Source organism: Arvicola amphibius, chromosome 13 (genome assembly GCF_903992535.2).
Source record: "Arvicola amphibius chromosome 13, mArvAmp1.2, whole genome shotgun sequence".
In the NCBI taxonomy this organism is placed as follows: domain Eukaryota; kingdom Metazoa; phylum Chordata; class Mammalia; order Rodentia; family Cricetidae; genus Arvicola; species Arvicola amphibius.
The window spans coordinates 23,027,379-23,046,250 of NC_052059.1; the positions used below are offsets into that span (position 1 = coordinate 23,027,379).

The 18,872-nt window shown below is 31.7% G+C and overlaps 1 protein-coding gene across 2 annotated transcripts in view; it reads left to right on the plus strand.

The window, feature by feature from the left end:
* Klhl1 (kelch like family member 1) overlaps positions 1 to 18,872 on the plus strand; it is a 253,207-nt gene that overhangs the window by 75,850 nt on the left and 158,485 nt on the right. Inside the window, exons 2-3 of one of the 2 annotated variants that reach the window (XM_038310344.1) lie at positions 7,140 to 7,322; positions 18,359 to 18,495. In XM_038310344.1, coding sequence (XP_038166272.1) covers positions 7,140 to 7,322; positions 18,359 to 18,495 — 320 coding nt within the window. The remainder of the gene's footprint in view (positions 1 to 7,139; positions 7,323 to 18,358; positions 18,496 to 18,872) is intronic. The other variant, XM_038310345.1, reaches the window with a different exon arrangement.

Consider the following 18,872-nt stretch of genomic DNA (forward strand, 5'->3'; position numbering starts at 1 on the left):
ACAGGGCATCTCTGTGCCAAATCCAGCCAGCAAAATAAAAAGAATGGAGCTAAATAACCACGTATTCTTGGTCAGATTCATAGTACCAATCATATGTTTCTTTCTCAGGATTGGCCTTTAAATCCAGTCCAATAAGAGTTGAACTAGTAGCCACAGTATGCAGAGAAAATCACTTCAAAAATTTCATGTACAAAGAAAAATAGTTTGATTAGAAATTTTCTATATTGTCTTTAGGCAGCTATGAAGAAACAGCTTTCTTTCTTTCTTAAGAACTTAACTTTTATAATCTTAACCTCTTATTAATCTCATGTGCTAGGATTACTCCTCAAGGTGACAGATACCTGTTTACAAAACTGCTTTTTCAACAGCTTTTCTCAGTAGTGAACAAAATGCATTGTGCTAGCAAGGATCTATCTGTCTAGTGATCAAGCTATCCATCTGTCATCTATATATACTTTAGCTGCCTATAAAATTTTATATAATGGATTGGAAGGTGTACTCCAACTACTCTAACCACGCTGTCTACTGAGGGAAGGATTAAGGATACAGTGATTATTTAGTGCAAATGATGTCTGGATGTCTCACCTGGTCTTCAGTATATGTTAGAATTTGTAAGAAGTAGTCTCTAATCTCAGAGAAGGAATAAACTTGCCCGTCAGAATGAGAGCACCCAGGTAAAGGGAGATCAAGCATTCTTCTTGAACCTCCTTTATATACTCTGACACCAGATGTCAGTGCCCAGAAGGTGGGTTCCAGATTAAAGGTGGAATCTTCCCACCACAAAACATAAGGATTAAAGGTGTGTCTTTCCCACATTAAATGATTTCATTTTAAAGATCCCTCACAGGTTTACCTAGCTGCTTGAGTTTTAATTCCAAATGTGCTCAAGTTGTTTCCATGAGGATTACAGAAAGAATTAAAAACTGCATGTTTATTTTACAGACATACAAATTAGACTGCAGAACTTACTAAACCAGCCCAATTATATTAATATTTTTAACAACACAAAATATCTCTTTTAAAATATTTCTGTCCTACCTGTGTATTTGTTTATATCTTAGCTCCTCTGATAAAAAGCCTTATTCACATCACAATTATCTTATAAAATTAAATTGTACCCAGAAACACAGTTAATGACTGTAGTCATTTACTCTCATCTAAGTATCAACACCTGAAGCTTAAACTTTATTCATTATAATAGTTCTGAGATTCTAATTTCTCTCTTGGAATTTAATAAGATCTTTGGAAATCAGTGTACTTATCATGGCTAAGTATTTATTTTTAACATTTTCTCACATTTCAGTACTGATGCAATAATTATGTTTTCACTACTTAATATCACAGTGCTAGGTAAGTTTGTCTACTTAGTCACTTAAAATCAATTTTTTGTTAGCCTTTTATTCATGAATTTTAATATTTAGGTGATTACAGATGAATGGTTTTAATTAAAAGTATGCATATTTATTATAAAATATTTCAGCAGTATAAATAAAAATATCTGTAGAGATATGCATTCCTGAAATATATACTGAATTTGTTTGGGCTTAATGGAATCGAATTTTTCACCAAATAATTCCATTTTTTTTACTATATTCAGATTCTGACCAAGAATTGTTTTAATATTCATTTCCCAATTATTTGATATTATAAACAATTCTTTAATGTATTTTTCTTCAGTATTGAACCTGACACCTGAAGAGAAACTAAAATAAAATAACTCCTTGAAAGTCAATTTAGCAATCTTAATAAAAAACTTAGTCATCAATGTTAAGGTTATCATTATTATCTCATTAATGTATTCTACTTTTGTTACTGCCCTTGTTTGTAATAGGAATATAATGTTCCTAACTGGAGAAATGACTGAGCAGTTAGGTGGCTTTGCTCTGCTTTAAGACAACTCAAATTTGGCTGCTAGTTGCTACATAGCTTCCATAATTCAAGTTATGCGGATCCAAAAGATCTAGTTTTTATGGGCATCTGCACTGATGTGCACACAACCTTGTGCATATAAATACACCTAAAATAACTTACAAATCTAAGGCACCCTAGATATTTATAATATTGTGTGTTAATGTTCTCTTTAGAAGATGTTCCAATCTCTCTATTTTTAGCTCTCTGTCATCTATCATCTACCTAAGTATTACCAATATATCACCTAACTGTCTATCATATCTATCTATCTTCCTATGAACTTCATCCATTATATTTTTTCAGCATTTGAACATTTCTATGAAATTGATAGACAGTTGAAATGTCAGTGTGCTTAAAATGAATAAACATATATTTTAAATAATTCCTTATATTTCATTCATTATAACAGAATTCTACTTTTACTGTTTAATAGTGCAGGACTTTATGATCTACACATATGCTATGTCCATTTTTCTAGTCATTTTAGATTATTTATACTCTTGTGATGATGGAATATAAGAGGGAGATAATTTGTCATTTTTAAAATATACACAATATAATTACTATGTTATATGTAAATATAAATATGCAAAAAATACATTTTGTAACAATTACCTTATTATATTCTCTATTAATTAAAAACCTGCATTTGGTGCAAAACAACAGGAATTCATAATACATTTATTTATAAGGTACTCTCTATACACTAGACAGTGGATTAGATATTAAGATTTAAATTTAATAATACTATTACATTTTTCAATAGTTAATTGTTGTTTGCTGAAATTCATAAAACAAATAAAGGTAATCGATCAAGCAAAACATGGCAAATAACCTATCAAAATTATACCAATTTTTCTTTAAAATACCAAATGGTCAGTATTGTAAACTTACACATAAGGAACACCATACAACAGATTAGGTTTTATTTATGTATTCAGGAATATATGTGTATATACATATGAATATATATATAGCAGGAATGATTTAAAATTATGATATATGTATAGAACAATGATTAATAAAATAATGCCATGAATTTGAAAGAGAACAAAGGGAAGTGTGAGAATTTGGAGGGAGTAAATGGAAGTGAGAAATGATTTTTATTATATTGTAATCTCAAAAAGGAAAGAAATACTTTAAAATTTTAAGCTGTCATAAAATATTTGTCATATATTCATCATCCAGTACAGAGTTGCTGAACTCCTCATGCATTCTCTTTACCAGAGATGTTGCTAAAACATACCTTCAACATGCCAAGAAAGAGGTAACTCCATTAGCCATGAGTAGCAAAAAGAATATTTTTGATCTGTTGATATGTAATTGAGTGTATCTCTTCAGAAACAGCATACATGGATCTTTGCAATGATGTCAACTAAGGAAGACTCACATAATGATTACGCCAGTTTACATGTCAAAATGGGTGAGGGGAATTTCATAGATTCCATACACACTTTCACTAAGAACTAAAGATGGTCCACAGTTGCTGATTACTGACATTCACTTTTCTTCAGGGATAAGTCTCCTCTGAGAGATTATCTTGACCCATGTGGTCAGCCCCCAACACCTTTACATGTGACCAGAGCTATACATACACATATATGAAACATACATATATAAAATATGTATATATATATGCATATATAAAACATACACAAATATGTACATTTATGTTGTAACAATATTAATTACTGGAGAAGAAGGCATAGATTTGAGACAAAGTTTAGGTGACCACAAGAGGAATTAAAACAGGGAAAAGGAGATTCAGAAATAATATAAATATAGCACTCAGGTATAAAATTCAGAAAACTCAACTTTCAGTGGTTTTAGGGTTGCTGAATGGGTCAAAAACAGACATTAATGTTAATGAATGAAGCAACTCCTTCAGGACAAATGTAGAAGGTTATATTTATGGCTTGAGTAGTACATGAGGTCAAGAATCATTAAAATCTTAAATCATCAGGCTGATGATTACATCATGTGCTAATTTTGATATGAGTATATAATTGAACTTTAAAAAATTGTATTTATTATATTTTCAAACTTTGTTACTTATTTCTAAAAAATATCAAAATTATACTATATAATAATTCTATTAAAGACACTTTAATTTGTTATTTGAACATAAAAGTTTTAAATATTCAAACAGGAAATACTAGAGTATAATATAAAATAATGGTAAAAACAAATTTTTTATTTAATATTCAGAGGAAAGACTACTAAATATATAATATGTGTTTTCTAAAATCCTGAAGTATTTATCAATTGAACAAATGTATCTTATAAATAACAGGTGTTCTGGTGTGGAAAACTCATTTATAAATCTCATCTAAGATTGAAGGTTGAGGTGCATTAATCCTACCAAAGTTTGAGATTAAGAAATGATTTATGAGAATTGTGCAAGAGAAAATCATGTTGAACCAACATAACCATTTATCTGACAGATCAAAAGACCTTGAAGAAACTGAATTATTTCTGCTCATGATATAGATGAAATCAAACCATGAAAGTTTTTTAAAAACATAAAAGTGGAGGAGAAAATGAATTCAGGAAAATAACCTGACATCCAATTTTTTTTTATCTGTTCTTATTTTCATTCTTTTTGTTTAGTTTTTTTATTAATTTGATGAATTTCATGCATATATACAATTAAATATGATCATATATACCCTATGTTTTTCCTCCAAATTTTCCCATACCACACAGCAGAGCCTTTGATATCCTCCTGTATTTTATTTAATTAACCCACGAAGTCCACTTTCAACTGTCCTTGTGTGTCTTGATGTATGGCCATTCATCATAGCACCCACCACTGTCCATATGAAAAAAAAAGCAAGATTTTCCTTTCACCGCCAACTGTCAACTGCAAATAGCTCATCCATATGGGATGGGACCTAAATATCATCTAACCCATCTATGTCAAGAATTAGCCAGCTTGATTTTGTACAAGATAGTTTAAAATATGTAGCCCCTGACTCCCTATTTTAGCCTTTATTTTAAATACCTCTAGAATCTCATTAAGAATTAAACTTGTATTATCCAATTTATTTAATAGTACATTCACCCCAACTTAGGGGACTTGATGAAGCTTATTATGTCTTCCTTGATAACTTTTAGTAAATTATAATATCTTCAATACTCATAAATCTTTCACACTAAATCATTTTATTAAACGTGTAGGTCACATGATAAAGGGATCTGGATGGAACCATTTTACCCATTTAGCTTCAAACAAAACTGGGGTGATTCTTCAGTGTTATATTTTTTAATTTGGAGAAATGTGCCATACATTTACCAACTTGTATTCCTGTTTTAGTTTTCTTTGGTTCCTGTGGCTTTATAATTATGGTACTGTTAGTTTTAAAATGCTCCTTTCTAGGAGTTTTGTGAATCTCCAAACGACATGCTTTTGTGTGGCAGTGTGCTGTAATGCTGCCTACATTTACCAGCTTTTTAAAACATGTCCTGAATCATGCTGCTTCTCTGGCACTTATGGTTTGTAAATATTTGAAAAAAGAAACATGTGGCATAGCAAAACTTGTTCTAGTTTCAAATATTTAAAGGGAGACTTGAAAAATCTCTGAAAATAATCATATTGAAAAGATGAATTATGCCATAACAAATAACCCACCATTTTAATGAATTCATATGTATTAGATATTCTGTGAATTCTTTTGAGTCTTCTAGACCCACAGAAGCATCTTTTCTGGTTGATAACATCTATTCACTTTCTCTAGCAATAATAGCTTTACCTTGTTTCATGTTGTGCTCTGTAGGACCTCCAAAGCTGTTTGAACAAGGAACCTATCAATCTCATTCTCGGTCTCAATGGAAAAGAAGTTTAAATTGATAGGAAATTTGATTATGATGTGCCAGCTGCCTTTCTATAATTAAAATGAGTTAATCAATTAACTCAGTATTAGTTCTGATACATGAAATTTTTATTTTTATTTTTTAAATAAGTAAATATGTAAAAGTTGTAAAATTTTACATCCTACTCCCAGTTCCCCCTCCCTCCCTCTGTCTACCTCCATCCAACTTACCATTCACTCCTCAGAGCAGGTAAACCCTCCTTTGGGAAATCAACAAAGTATGGTGTACCAAGTTGAGGTTGGGCCAATCCCCTCCCTCTTAATGAATACTTTTCATTTCAATTGTCAATATTTTGCTCAAGAGTTTTGCTAGTGGGTTGAAGATAGTTTACAATTAATTCCTTGAAACATCCTTATTAATTTTGGTCATGTTCTAAAACCGGGCATCACAAACTTTCTGTTGTTGTTGTTCTTTGTTTATTTTTAGCAACTTCTAAAAGTTAATTTACTGGTAATTTGCATTGAATTTATTACAAAACATAGTTTTTAACATAGTTTTATTTGCATTGATTATAGAAGTTAAAGTAAAATAATAATGTTAAGAAAATTGAAATGAAGCATTATCATACAAGTTTATGAAGAATACTATGAACTTTTAATAGGCATAACTTAAGAATTGATAGAACAAAGCTAATAAGGATATTCATTGTGTCAATCATTCATCATTTTGGTTCAGAGTATCCAAAATTTTCCCCTGATGGCTTGATTCGTCGACTTTAGCCTTTACATGTGTACCAGAGTCACACAACTTCAGCTTTCTCCACTACTGTAATTTTGTATTTACTGTTAAATGTTTACCACCCCTTTTTACCCCTTCATGTCTCTAGCCTCTAATCACAATCATTTTACTTTCACATTGCATGAGGCTTTTCTTTATTAGAATCTTCATATGAGTAAGAATTTACAACAGCTGTCTTTGTGAGCTTGCATACTTCTCTTATTGACATGTCTTTCCGGTTTACTAATGTTGCCCAGTAAGATAGAAAGAGTTTATTGCTGCTTAGTATTCTCGTTGGTATATCACAACACTTTTAAACACATTTTAATGTCCAACAATAATAAATTTTTGAATAAATATTTAATCAATATACTATTTTTGGACACTTTTCAGATTCACTTACTTGATATTTATATATAGAAAATTTATTACTTAAGTCACATTTTAAGCCATGAAAATACATTGTTTTCAATTCATTTACTGCTTCCTAAAACAAATAATTTTATTAAAAAGGTTCTATAATTTTTTCATGTGATTTCCATGAAGATATCTTTAAATAAAGTTTCCTAAATTGTAAAACTGGACCATTACCGGCACTTTATAAACATCATCTTTCTATCTCTGTGTGTGATTTATAGGTTGACAGCGACCAATCATTCACTGACACCTCAAAGTGATTTGGATTCCAGTAGCTCTGAAGAATTCTATCAAGCTGTTCATCACGCTGAGCAATCATTTAGAAAGATGGAGAATTATTTAAAGCAACAACAGCTCTGTGATGTCATCCTAATTGTTGGGAATCGAAAAATACCTGCTCATAGGTACGGGCATGTCAGGGTTGGAATTGTGCATATTGATAAGAGTGGTAGACTGTTGTCCAGACTTCAGAATTTGGAGCATTATAGTAAGAAGGAACCATATTTTTTCAGCGAAGTTGGGTTGTTGTTGTACTGTTAATTCATGTTGAGGGGAACTAACAATATAGTTTAATTATTTAACTATTCATAAACAAAATAAATATAAAGACTTAATAATAAATATTCCTATAATAATATGAATACCTGTGTATACTATATGTCTTAGTGATTAACTGAGTTACTAATAATTCATTGCTGTTGCATTAAGAAAATAAACAAAAGCACTTTTACTCAAGGTGATTTAATGAAGAGCCAATCTAGATCTAAATTCTCTATTCATGCTCTCATGTCTTCTATTCTCTATCTGTCGCGCTAGTTTGAGTTTGTGTCTGCCTGAAGAAGGTTGTCTTGTGAATCTGTCTCTCCCTTGTCTCTGTCTGTCTTTGTATGTGTCCATCGTATGACTTTGTGCTGTCCCCTAACTGTATTGAAGATCATAGAAAGAATCCCATAGGCAAGGAAGAAGATACTATATAGATATTTTCAAAGAGTTTTGTAAGAGATTGAGTCACTGTCTCCAACTGATCCCCACAGATCCAGAAAACAAATATCATTTTTATCAACCAGTATTCATAAATGTTGTATCATTTTTAATAGATTTTAGAAAATTGTCTTTATCTTCTGTATTTACTTATGTCAACGAATGACACACATGAATTGATTGGGTCAGGGCATGAAAGAGTACATAATTAAGACTGTAACTATAGTGTAGAAACTGACAACATGGGAATTCTAGGCAAGTAATAATACTGGATGTTCCTTTGCTTTCTTAAAGGCACATAAAAGAAACAGCTGGAGCTGACAGGAGGATAGCTCCCTTACACCTAACATGACTCCACTGTGTATTATGAACCATCGATGTGAGGTCCAGCAAAATTTCCAGTCTCTTAGAATTTAGTAATTATTTTCATAATATTACATTTATGCATCAATGGGGAAACTGAATCCATTTCCATGTAGCTAGCAAGAGAAAAAGGTGTTTTTCTTTTTTTTCTCCAGAAAGTTAAGTCAGAAGAGAAAAAGGAGTTTTAATTTTAGGTTTTCATGACAATTTCATATAATATAAAGTTAATAAAAAGAATAAATTTTCTAAACGCTGAAACCTTTTCAATAGTATTCCTATACACTTAAAAATTAATCAGTATTGTGTGTATGATATTTATGAAGGGCAGGTATGCATATCACATGCAGACACATTCATATACATACATACACAAATACACACACACACAAATAATATGCAGCCCAAACTTATACCCATGATGAGAATTACATTAATTTACTATGTCCAATTATTTTTTTAAATATTACTATGAAACTGAAATGTCATTTACTAGAAACTAATTAAGAAATGCCATTATTGATAGAAATGTAAGATGCAATATGTATGAAAAATGCAAATTATTCTTAATCTATACTTATATAGAATATACTTAAAATTCTAGCTATATTTGTCAGGTTTATTTCTATCCTTATTTAATCTGAATAAATTTGCTTCATTCTAATAATTAATTTATATAAAATTTTATGTATATAGGTTTAAAAACACAAGACATCTCAAATAGTATGTTAATGTGTAAAACAAATTGAGAGGCAGATCTGAGAGAGCAGATTTCCAGGGAAGTTTGTGATGTATTGTTCTAAGATGTGTGTCTGAAGTGTGTGGTGTCTATGGCAACAAAAACTTAACTTTAAAATCTGTGAAGTAAGTAAGGATAATGATCTTTAGAGCTTATGGTAGTTTCTAACTATATGGCCACAGTTACCTAGACTTCTAAAGTGTCATGTTTTTGCACATATGTAATTTATTACAAGTCTAAGTTTCTTTAAATGGAAAGTGCTAAAGGGTTATTAATACCTTAGTGATAAATAAATATACTGAGAAGTCTGCATTTATAACATATATCCATATTTAAACACACAAATATACATAACAACAATTTAAAAAAGGCTATGAATTTACAAGATAGCAAGGAATGTGTATATGGGAGCATTGGGAGGGATAAATGCAAAAGAGGAAATGATGCAATTTTATTTTAATTTAAAAATATTATTTTAAAAATACTGACATTATTCATGGTTTGATACTAAGATAATCATATATTGTCATCAGTAGTTTAGGGTGATCTGTTATACCAAGAGAAGTAGTTAATAAGTTTGATTATTATTATTAGGAGGATGGATGATTGATTATATACCATAAGTTTCCAACCTTATTCATAATAAATAGGCTGTAAAGAAGAAAAAGAAGGGTAGGTTGTCATGTATCTATTGGAAAAAACTATATACTTGATCTGTCATTGCTTGATATAACTAGTTATAGATTGATGAAATGAAAATTTAAATGATAAATAAGATGTTAATATTTGACTGCGACAAGAAAATCTAATTCTCTGATTTGAAATTCTGAGTTTCTATATGAATCATGCTGTGTTTTCAATCTTTGGATAAAACTAATATTCAAATTATTGAATGTCAAAAATATATTTACTACCTATATATGCTTTCATAAGTAAGCAGTATAAATAATTATGATTCGTTCTATCTTATAATGAAAGAAAACTTGGCTTATATTAAATAATTGAACTGTTTTCAGAGTACGGAATCTGTCAGAATTTAGATCAAGATAATCTCAATCCAAAAGAATACATATTGTAATTATTAGCATATGAATTAACAAAAATACTTTTTCTTCAAAGAACATATTCTCAAACATCTAAGATGAGGGTAAGAAAGTGAAGTAAAGAAGAAAGGAGAGAAATGCAGGAGGGAGTTGAAGAGAAAAAAAAGTGGTTGAGAAAAATAAAACAGAAAAAAATTGACAGGAGCCATAGTTCTTACAATTAGTATTATTGGTATTTAGATACTACATTCTAAAGTCTAAATTAGAACATAACTTAATAATTTCATTATATGAAAAATATAACTCATTAATATTTCACATAATCTTATCATTATGCAAAAATTTTAAACACTTGAGAAAACAATAAAGCCAAATTCAGTAGGTTTTATCAGTCATGTGGTAAGAGTTTATTCAATATTCTTCCATTAAAAATAATTGTCATGCCCAGGTGCGGTTGGCGCACGCCTTTAATCCCAGCTGTCAGGAGGCAGAGGCAGGCGGATCTCTGTGAATTCGAGTCCTGCCTGATCTACAGAGCAAGTTCCAGAACTGGCTCCATAACTAATGAAAATCCCTGTCTCAGAAAAAGAAAAAAGACAAGAAGTAGAATTGTCATATCCACATAATATAATGGATATGTTTACAACACAATATGTTTGACCAATAATACTCAGTTTTAACCCAGTAGTGAATGATAGTAAATTCCTTTATCTACTTCAAGTACCTTGTTCCTCCTTCAGTCTTCCATAGAGATGGAGGATTTTCTTCATGCAGATAGACACAGTGTGCTTCACAGAGTGAATTTCAGGTACTGGTGTATTTTACTTGTCATTGGATCCATTCCTTGCCTAGACATGAGGAGTGTGTGGAGGCTGGAGGATGAAATGCTCAGAGCAGGAGGCTTTCAATTGCAAAAAAATTCAGATCACTCAGAGCAGGAGGCTTTCAATTGCAAAAAAATTCAGATCACTCTTGGTGGGACAATGCAGCCTTTTGGAAGAAGTGTCTTGCTTGCTTCCTTTGTGTAAAGTTGAGACTAACCCAGAATGTCTCTGCCTTACAAATAGGACATAGGAAACCTAGACAAAGAGAAAGATGAGTTTGTGTTGTATTTAAAGTAGGGAACTGGGTAATGCAGACACTGACCCAGAATGTTTCTGCCTTAGAAAGAAGATACAGAAAACCTAGACAAACAGAATGAAGATATTTAAAATAAGGAAAGGAGTTCAGGGAAACATGATTAAAAACTTCATACCACCCAAGATCCCCAATGCCATAACAATTGGACATAAGAAGAGATGAATCTAAGAAAATTGCTAGGCAGAACACTGTGAATTTATTCTAAAGACAGTCAAATGCTTGTGTGACATTTGGCCATATTTTTTTAATGGCACTGCAGCAGAACAGTTAAATTTAGAATCATAGCACAGATTATTAAAGCAGTGCTAAAGAGTGGTTTAGCAAAAGCTAATATTAAGGAAAAGCACAGAAGTCCACTGCATTCTACAAAGAAAGGGTCAGGAGTAAAAGAAAGAGAAGTCACCGACTAAAGCTGAGATAAGAAATTCAGCACTGCTCTTAACTAAAAGATGGTTGTAAAAAGAGGGAGCTTGACAGTGTCAAACACCATAGAAAATTGAAGTGGCGCATAGGAATCTTTAATAGGTTTGTAAAGAATTTAGTGACCCAATAAGAGATTTTCCTCAGTGGCTACATTCTCTCACTGATGCAATTTTTGCCCCAGATTCTCTTGGTATAACTGCAGCTGAATAAGCACATGTTGGGTTGTTGCCAAACATTAAATCCTAGACTCTAATTCAGATCTTTTGTGTCAGTAAGTCTAAGTGCAGGATTCATCTTTATATGTGTCTAATATGGAACTGGAAACATTTTTCTTGAGCTGACAGAGAAGATTTCATTTGATGATTTAAACTTGCACACTGTATGTCACAAAATATTTTGCTCTTCAAATGGTGACCTTCCTGTGTGTAAATACAAGTTGATTGGGTTTATGTTGAAATACTCATGCTGATAGAGATGTATTCAGATGTTTTTGGAGATATCAATATCACTTTGATAAAACTGATCACTTATCACACATGTATTTAATTGGCTAGATTTAAATATTTGTTTATTTGTATGCTTTTTAAATAAAGATAATTGTTATTATATTATTGACATTATTTTAATATGGAAGTATGTATCAGGTTTCCTCATACTGCCAGCCTCAAATCATTACATGGAGATTTTTTATTAGTTATGAATGCTCAGCCTCATCTTATATTTGTCCCACTAGCTCTTGTTACTTAATTCAAACTGTTTCTCTTCATCTACATTTTGCCTTGGGCCATTTACCTTTCCAGATTCTGTATGTCCTATTTTTCCTGCTTCTTCCATGACTGCCTGGCTGGCTGGCTCCCAGAGTATCTCTCTCTTCTCCCTCATCCTCTCTTCTCTCTCGAGCCTAGATTACCTCTCCTACTTATTCTCTCTGCCCACCAGTGCCACCTTTTCCTCTACTGCCTCGCTATTGCCCATTCTTTTTTTATTAGACCAATCTTGTGTCTTAGAACGGCAAAACAACACATCTTTACATCATTAAACAAATATAGTTAAACAAATGCAATGCATCTTTACATAGTTTAAGCGATACTCCACAACAGAAGAATGTTTTGCCTGTGTGTATGTCTTTATATTACATATGTGCCTACTATCTTCAAAAGTTAGAAGAGGACATCAGATTCCCTAAAATTGGATCTGTAGGTGACTGTGAGCTGCCATGTGGATACTAGGAATCAAACCCATTTTCTATGAAAGAGTAGTCAGGCTCTTAACTGTTGAGTGAGCCAACCCTCTGCCCTATCTCTATTTATTAATTGTTAATGTTACATAACCAGATCAATCTGGTGATTCTCCTGCCTTAAAATCTGAAAATGTGAGAAAGTAGGCATGACCACTTGGTATGAATTTAGTTTTTTTGTATCTAACCATTTTGTCAATATTTGAAAATATCAATATTTGCAACAGTTTCTAATGCCCTGCCAAATGCACAAAATGTGATAAATTTAACTATTTCTAATATGCTAGTATCCTAAGCATTAATGTGAAACTAATGAAACTTCCAAATTTATAAATTCTAGAAGATGCTTCTTAAGTACATAATCACATAATTAAGATATTTATTTTGTTAAACACATAATGTATCTTTCTGTTCATGTTGTTTAACAACAGACCATGAGTCACATTATATAGAATATAAAAAACATATCGGGTGACACTACATGATAAATGTATCAGAAAAAAAAATTTCATTAGAGTAATTCATTTTCCTCATAGTTTTCTTAGAGGTAAAAAAAAAATGCCAAAATTCACCTATTCATGTGAGCACCAAAATACATTCCATTGACAAGCCCATTGGTTTTATGTTTCCCTTCATTCTTTCCTTTCATTCATAAGCGTGAGGTCTTATCTTTTATTTGTTATGTTCTACTCCTCTTTTTCTTTTCTTTTCACAAGGGTTCCTTAATCAACACACACAAACACAAACATGAAGCATATAGACATTTTTATGTGAAGAACTAAGAACCTGTATAAGTACATTTTATTCCTATCTAGTGTTATGGCTTTTTATGTCCCTTTTTTCCTATTTTTTTTCTTAGCGTTCCTATTGCTGTGATTAAACACCATGCCCAAGGCAACTTGGGGAATAAAAGGTTTACTCAGCTTACCCTTTCATAACACTATTTGTTGCCACCTCCACAACTACCACCACCACCACCATAATCATCAAAGGAAGTCAGGAGAGAAAATCAAACGAGGCAGGGACATGGAGGCAGGTGCTGACGCAGAGACTATGGAGGAGTATTGACTACTGTCTTGCTGTTCACGGCTCAGTTTGCTTTCCCATAAAACCAAGGACCACCGGCCCAGGTGTATTCCCATCTATAATGAGCTGAGCACTCGCCCACTGACAACTACTCAATTAAAAAGCCCTACAGGTTTGTCTGGTTGCCACCTGATCTCTTGGAGGAGTTTTCTCAATTGAGGTTCTCTCCTACCAGATGACTACAACTATGTCAAGTTGACATAAAACTAGCCAGCTGTAACTAGCCAGGCCTGATACCCCATCTTTCTGTTGTATTACTTGTTCTTTTGATCACCAGTTTTGTGAGGTCTTTGCATATTTTGGAGATCAGCCCTCTGTCTGAGGTGGGGTTGGTGAAGATCCTTTCCCATTCTGTAGGCTGACATTTTGTCTTGTTGACTGTGTCCTGTGCTTTACAGAATCTTCTCAGTTTCTGGATGTCATATTTATTAATTATTTCTCTCAGTGTTTTTGCTGCTGAGGTGATATTTAGGAAGTGTTCTGTATGCCAATGTATTCAAGTGTCCTTCCTCCTTTTTCTCTATGAGGTTCAGTGTGTTTGGGTTTATGTTGGGTCTGTTATCCATTGGGACTTGAGTTTTGAACATGGTGATAGATATGGACCTATTTTCAATCTTCTACATGTTGATATCCACTTATTCCACCACCATTTGTTAAGTATGCTTTTTTTTCATTTTTTATTTATTGATTCTTTCTCAAATATCAGGTGTTTGTGGGTATCTTGATTAATATCTGGGTCTTCAATTTGGTTACATGGTCCTCCTGTCTGTTTTTATGCCAATACCAGTATGTTTTCAGTACTTTATCTCTGTAGTAAAGTTTAAAGTCTGGGATTGCGATGCCTCCAGAAGTTCCTTTATTGCACAGGATTGTTTTGGCTATACTGGGTGTTTTTTTTTTTTTTTTTTTTTTTTTTTTTTTTTTTTTTTTTTTTTTTTTTTTTTTTTTTTTTTGCCTTTCCTTATGAAGCTGATTATTGTTCTTTCGAGCTCTGTGAAGAATTTTGCTTATATATTTGGTGGGCATTGCATTGAATTTGTAGCTTGTTCTTGGTAAGATTGCCATTTTGCTATGTTAATTTTACCTACCCAATGGCATGGAGATCCCTAAATAGAGAACTCTCAGTACACAAATCTCAAAAAGCTGAAAGACACTTGAGGAAATGCTCAACATCCTTAGCCATCAGAGAAATGCAAATCAAAACAACCTTGGGATTCCATCTTACACCTGTCAAAATGGCCAAGATCAAAAACACTGATGGCTTTTAGACATAAGGCAAAAAAAAAAAAAAAAAAAAGCAACCAGCCTACAGATTCACAACCCCCGGAGAACCTATACACAAAAGAAGATCCTAAGAGAGACATACACAGAGCTAATCAAAATGGAAAGTAGAAAATGACAAGATTGACAAGATCTCCTGTGTAAATTGTAAGCTTGGTGATCATAGGAGAGTGTAGAATGGGAGGGAAGAGAATGGGAGGAGAACAAAGAAAAATATATAACTAAATAAGAACAATAAAAGCCATTATAAAAAAATAAAAAATAAAATTAGCTAGCTAAAACTGTAATTCCATGTTGAGTCAGTGGGTAAACTTTTCTTGTTAACCCTCAGAATGCATAGATTTCTAGTACATTATCACAAACTTTGAGCTGCTCCTGTGCTGTGAAAACTTCCTTTTAACTACTATTCATATTATTTTCCTTTTATCATTATTATTTTCATATTTTAACTAAGAATATACTGTCACATTTATTTCTAAATATATTTTTAAAAGTTATGCTTTCAAAAGGGATGTTTAAAGTAAATGAACGCTCTTAAGGTTAATAAATATACAACAAACAATCAGAATAAAATATTTACAGTTTTGTCTAAAAGTCTTCATAAAACTGTGATTGTAATTGCAAATGCCAAACTATTCAAAATAAATTTGAGAAAAAAAACTGTACCCATAGAGGGGATGGAGAGATAAATAAAATTGCATAAGTATATCATAATTAAAGAAACAATGTAAAATATTATTAAAATTTACTATACTTACACAAAACTGAACATACCCTAAGTTTTAAATTAAAAAATAAATATAACCAGCCATGGGGTGTTGTTACACACCTTTAAACCCAACACTTGAGAGGAAGTGTCAAGTGGATCTCTGTGAGTGTGAGTAAGGCAAATCTGGCCTACAAAGCAAGTTCCAGGAAAGCCAGATCTGTAACATAGAGAAGCCCTCTCACTAAAAGTCTCCCTTCCCTTCCTTTCAAAGAGAAAAAAATATTGACAAACTAAACTAAGAAGGGGAAATATAGAAACTTTATACAAAAAACAATAATAAAATGTTATAACATTTCTCCCCATAGCTTCTACTTGAGAAGAAGAATGATGTGATGTGTCATATACAATATGAACTTACCACATAGTGAAGATTTGGATTTAAATAATGAAAAATGATATAAACGTAACAATAGAAAATAAGTAATTTTTGTTATATTGGTATATAAAAATAGCAAATTATTTATTTTCAATAACTTGAAATCATGTAAAGTAAATTATAGTAAAAAATAAATGCTGAATATCAAACAAATGACAACTTAAATTATGAGATATTTTAAATTTCTAAAACAATTACAAATTTTGTTAGACACAGTGAAAAGTGAACTGTATGAAAGGCGAAAAAATATATAAAAACAAATTTTAATATTTGGTTGCAAGTGGTCAAACCAACTATTACCTATGTTAAGAAAATTAGAGTAAAAGTATGTTGAGTTAAAATATGTATGTTTATCACTGTAAAAAACTATTAAAATCTAAGAAAAATAGAATAAATATAAATATATGACATGTTGCATCAGAAAAACAATAAATTTTAAACCTAATTTTTAAAAGACAAATAGTCTAGATGAAAACAAAATTATACATTTTCTTCCCAAATGAATGAAATAAATCTAGACTCCTTCACTAGGTAAAAGAATGTTATAAGTTATTGCAGATGAAACTAGAAAAAGAATTCTGATTAATGAAAGCTAGTATAATGGATTGTCCTCAGAGCTACACTATAAAAGGTCTAAAGAGAACATTTTCTTCGACTGACAGGATTGAGCCTGCTTCAAAAACAAATGACATATATTAGGAAAAAAAGATGAAATTAAAACATTTTACTATCAAATATACATCACAGTTTTAAATTCTTAATGAAACAGAGAGGAGCAAGCAAAGTTATTTTGTTATAATTTCATACAATGTTCATTAGGTAGTACAAATGTGTCTGGGGACAAAGCAAATCATAACCTCTTATGCTGGCTAAAAGTAATGCATAGCTTAATTTTGCATGGGTCATTAGGTACAGTTCACACTGTATTTTGGAAGTTTGAGTTTTATTATTTAGTTTCCTTTTTTCAGTAATTCATTTTATTTTATCCATATGATTGTTTTCCTGGCATTTTGTGTGTGTACCACATGTTTGCCTAGTGTTTAAAGCAGGCAGGAGAAGGGATACTTTCCTTGTATTTATCAAATTACAGACAGTTGTTAGCTGTCATGGTTGCTCGGACTTGAAACTAGGCCCTCTAGAAGAGAAGTGGCAGCTGTATTAACCACTGAGCAATCTCTCTAGCCCCTATTTAGTTCTTTTTTAAATGAAATTCTGTTCTATAATTTCATTAATATATGCAATGCATTGCCACTATATTCACCACATATGCTTCTCCCCCACCCTGTCTCTAAGTCTTTCGCCTCTCTTGACTATCTTCTTGCTTCCTGACATATTTCACTTCAACTTGAATAGATATAGTACTTGGAAACTAAAATACACACATAAGGTACAGCATATGGCATTCGCCTTTCTGTGCCGAGGTTACCTGGCCTAGTACAACATTTTGTAGTTTCATTTACTTTCCTGTGGATTATGATTTCATTTTTCTTAACACTTGAAAGAAATTCTATTTTGTGCTTTGTGTGATTATTTAACTAAAGAAATGAGTATCAGAGTCAAAAGAACCGTATGTTTTTAAGTATTTCAGGTAAAAAAGGATACTGTTAATTTTTATTAATGAATTATAATAAAAATAAAGAAAAAATGCAGTGCCAACAAAGCTGTAAATTAGACACAGAAACAATCATTAAGAACATGTAAGGAGAGCTTCCATGCCAGTGGAAATGAAATTTTGTGGATATACTGAAGAAATCAGGAATTAGGTATCACATAATTTAAAAAACTAATTTATGAGTCATATATAAAATTATTTTATATATAGCCAAAGGATTCTGCCAATATACTGTACAACAATTACTCTTGCATATATGTCTACAGTAACTAGGAGATGCAACCATGATTGACAAAGCAGATGTGTTGATTCTTTGCTCCGTGTTATGTCTGGTGAATTCATTGTTCTGTGCTGTATGTCCATTGCCTAAAATAGACCCTATGACTCTTTCAGGCTTGTTCTGAGTTCTGTCTCTGACTATTTTGCTGCCATGTTTACAAGTGATGTTTGTGAAGCCAAGCAAGAGGAGATCAAGATGGAAGGCATAGACCCAAATGCACTCTGGGATCTTGTGCAATTTGCATATACAGGTACAGTAAAACAACCATACATCATATGGATAACATACTTATTTTCACATTGACTTTAAGTCTTTCAAAACTAACAATCAGCTGGCATTTTATCATTAAACTTTCAGTTACAGACAATATAAATGATTATCAGTCTTTCTACGTAGTGAAATCACAAATGTATAAAAGTATTCATTTTTTGATATTTCAACATCATATTTACACAGGATTAATACATGATCAAAAATAAAATTTTTGAAAGAAGTTTAGAAATAAATAATCAGAGAATTAATCATTAAACAGAAATTTGCTTATCTCCATAGTTGGTCTCAACATTAAAATCATAAAGACTTTTTTTTCTTTCCAGCAATATGTGTTAAAATAATTCACATTTTTCT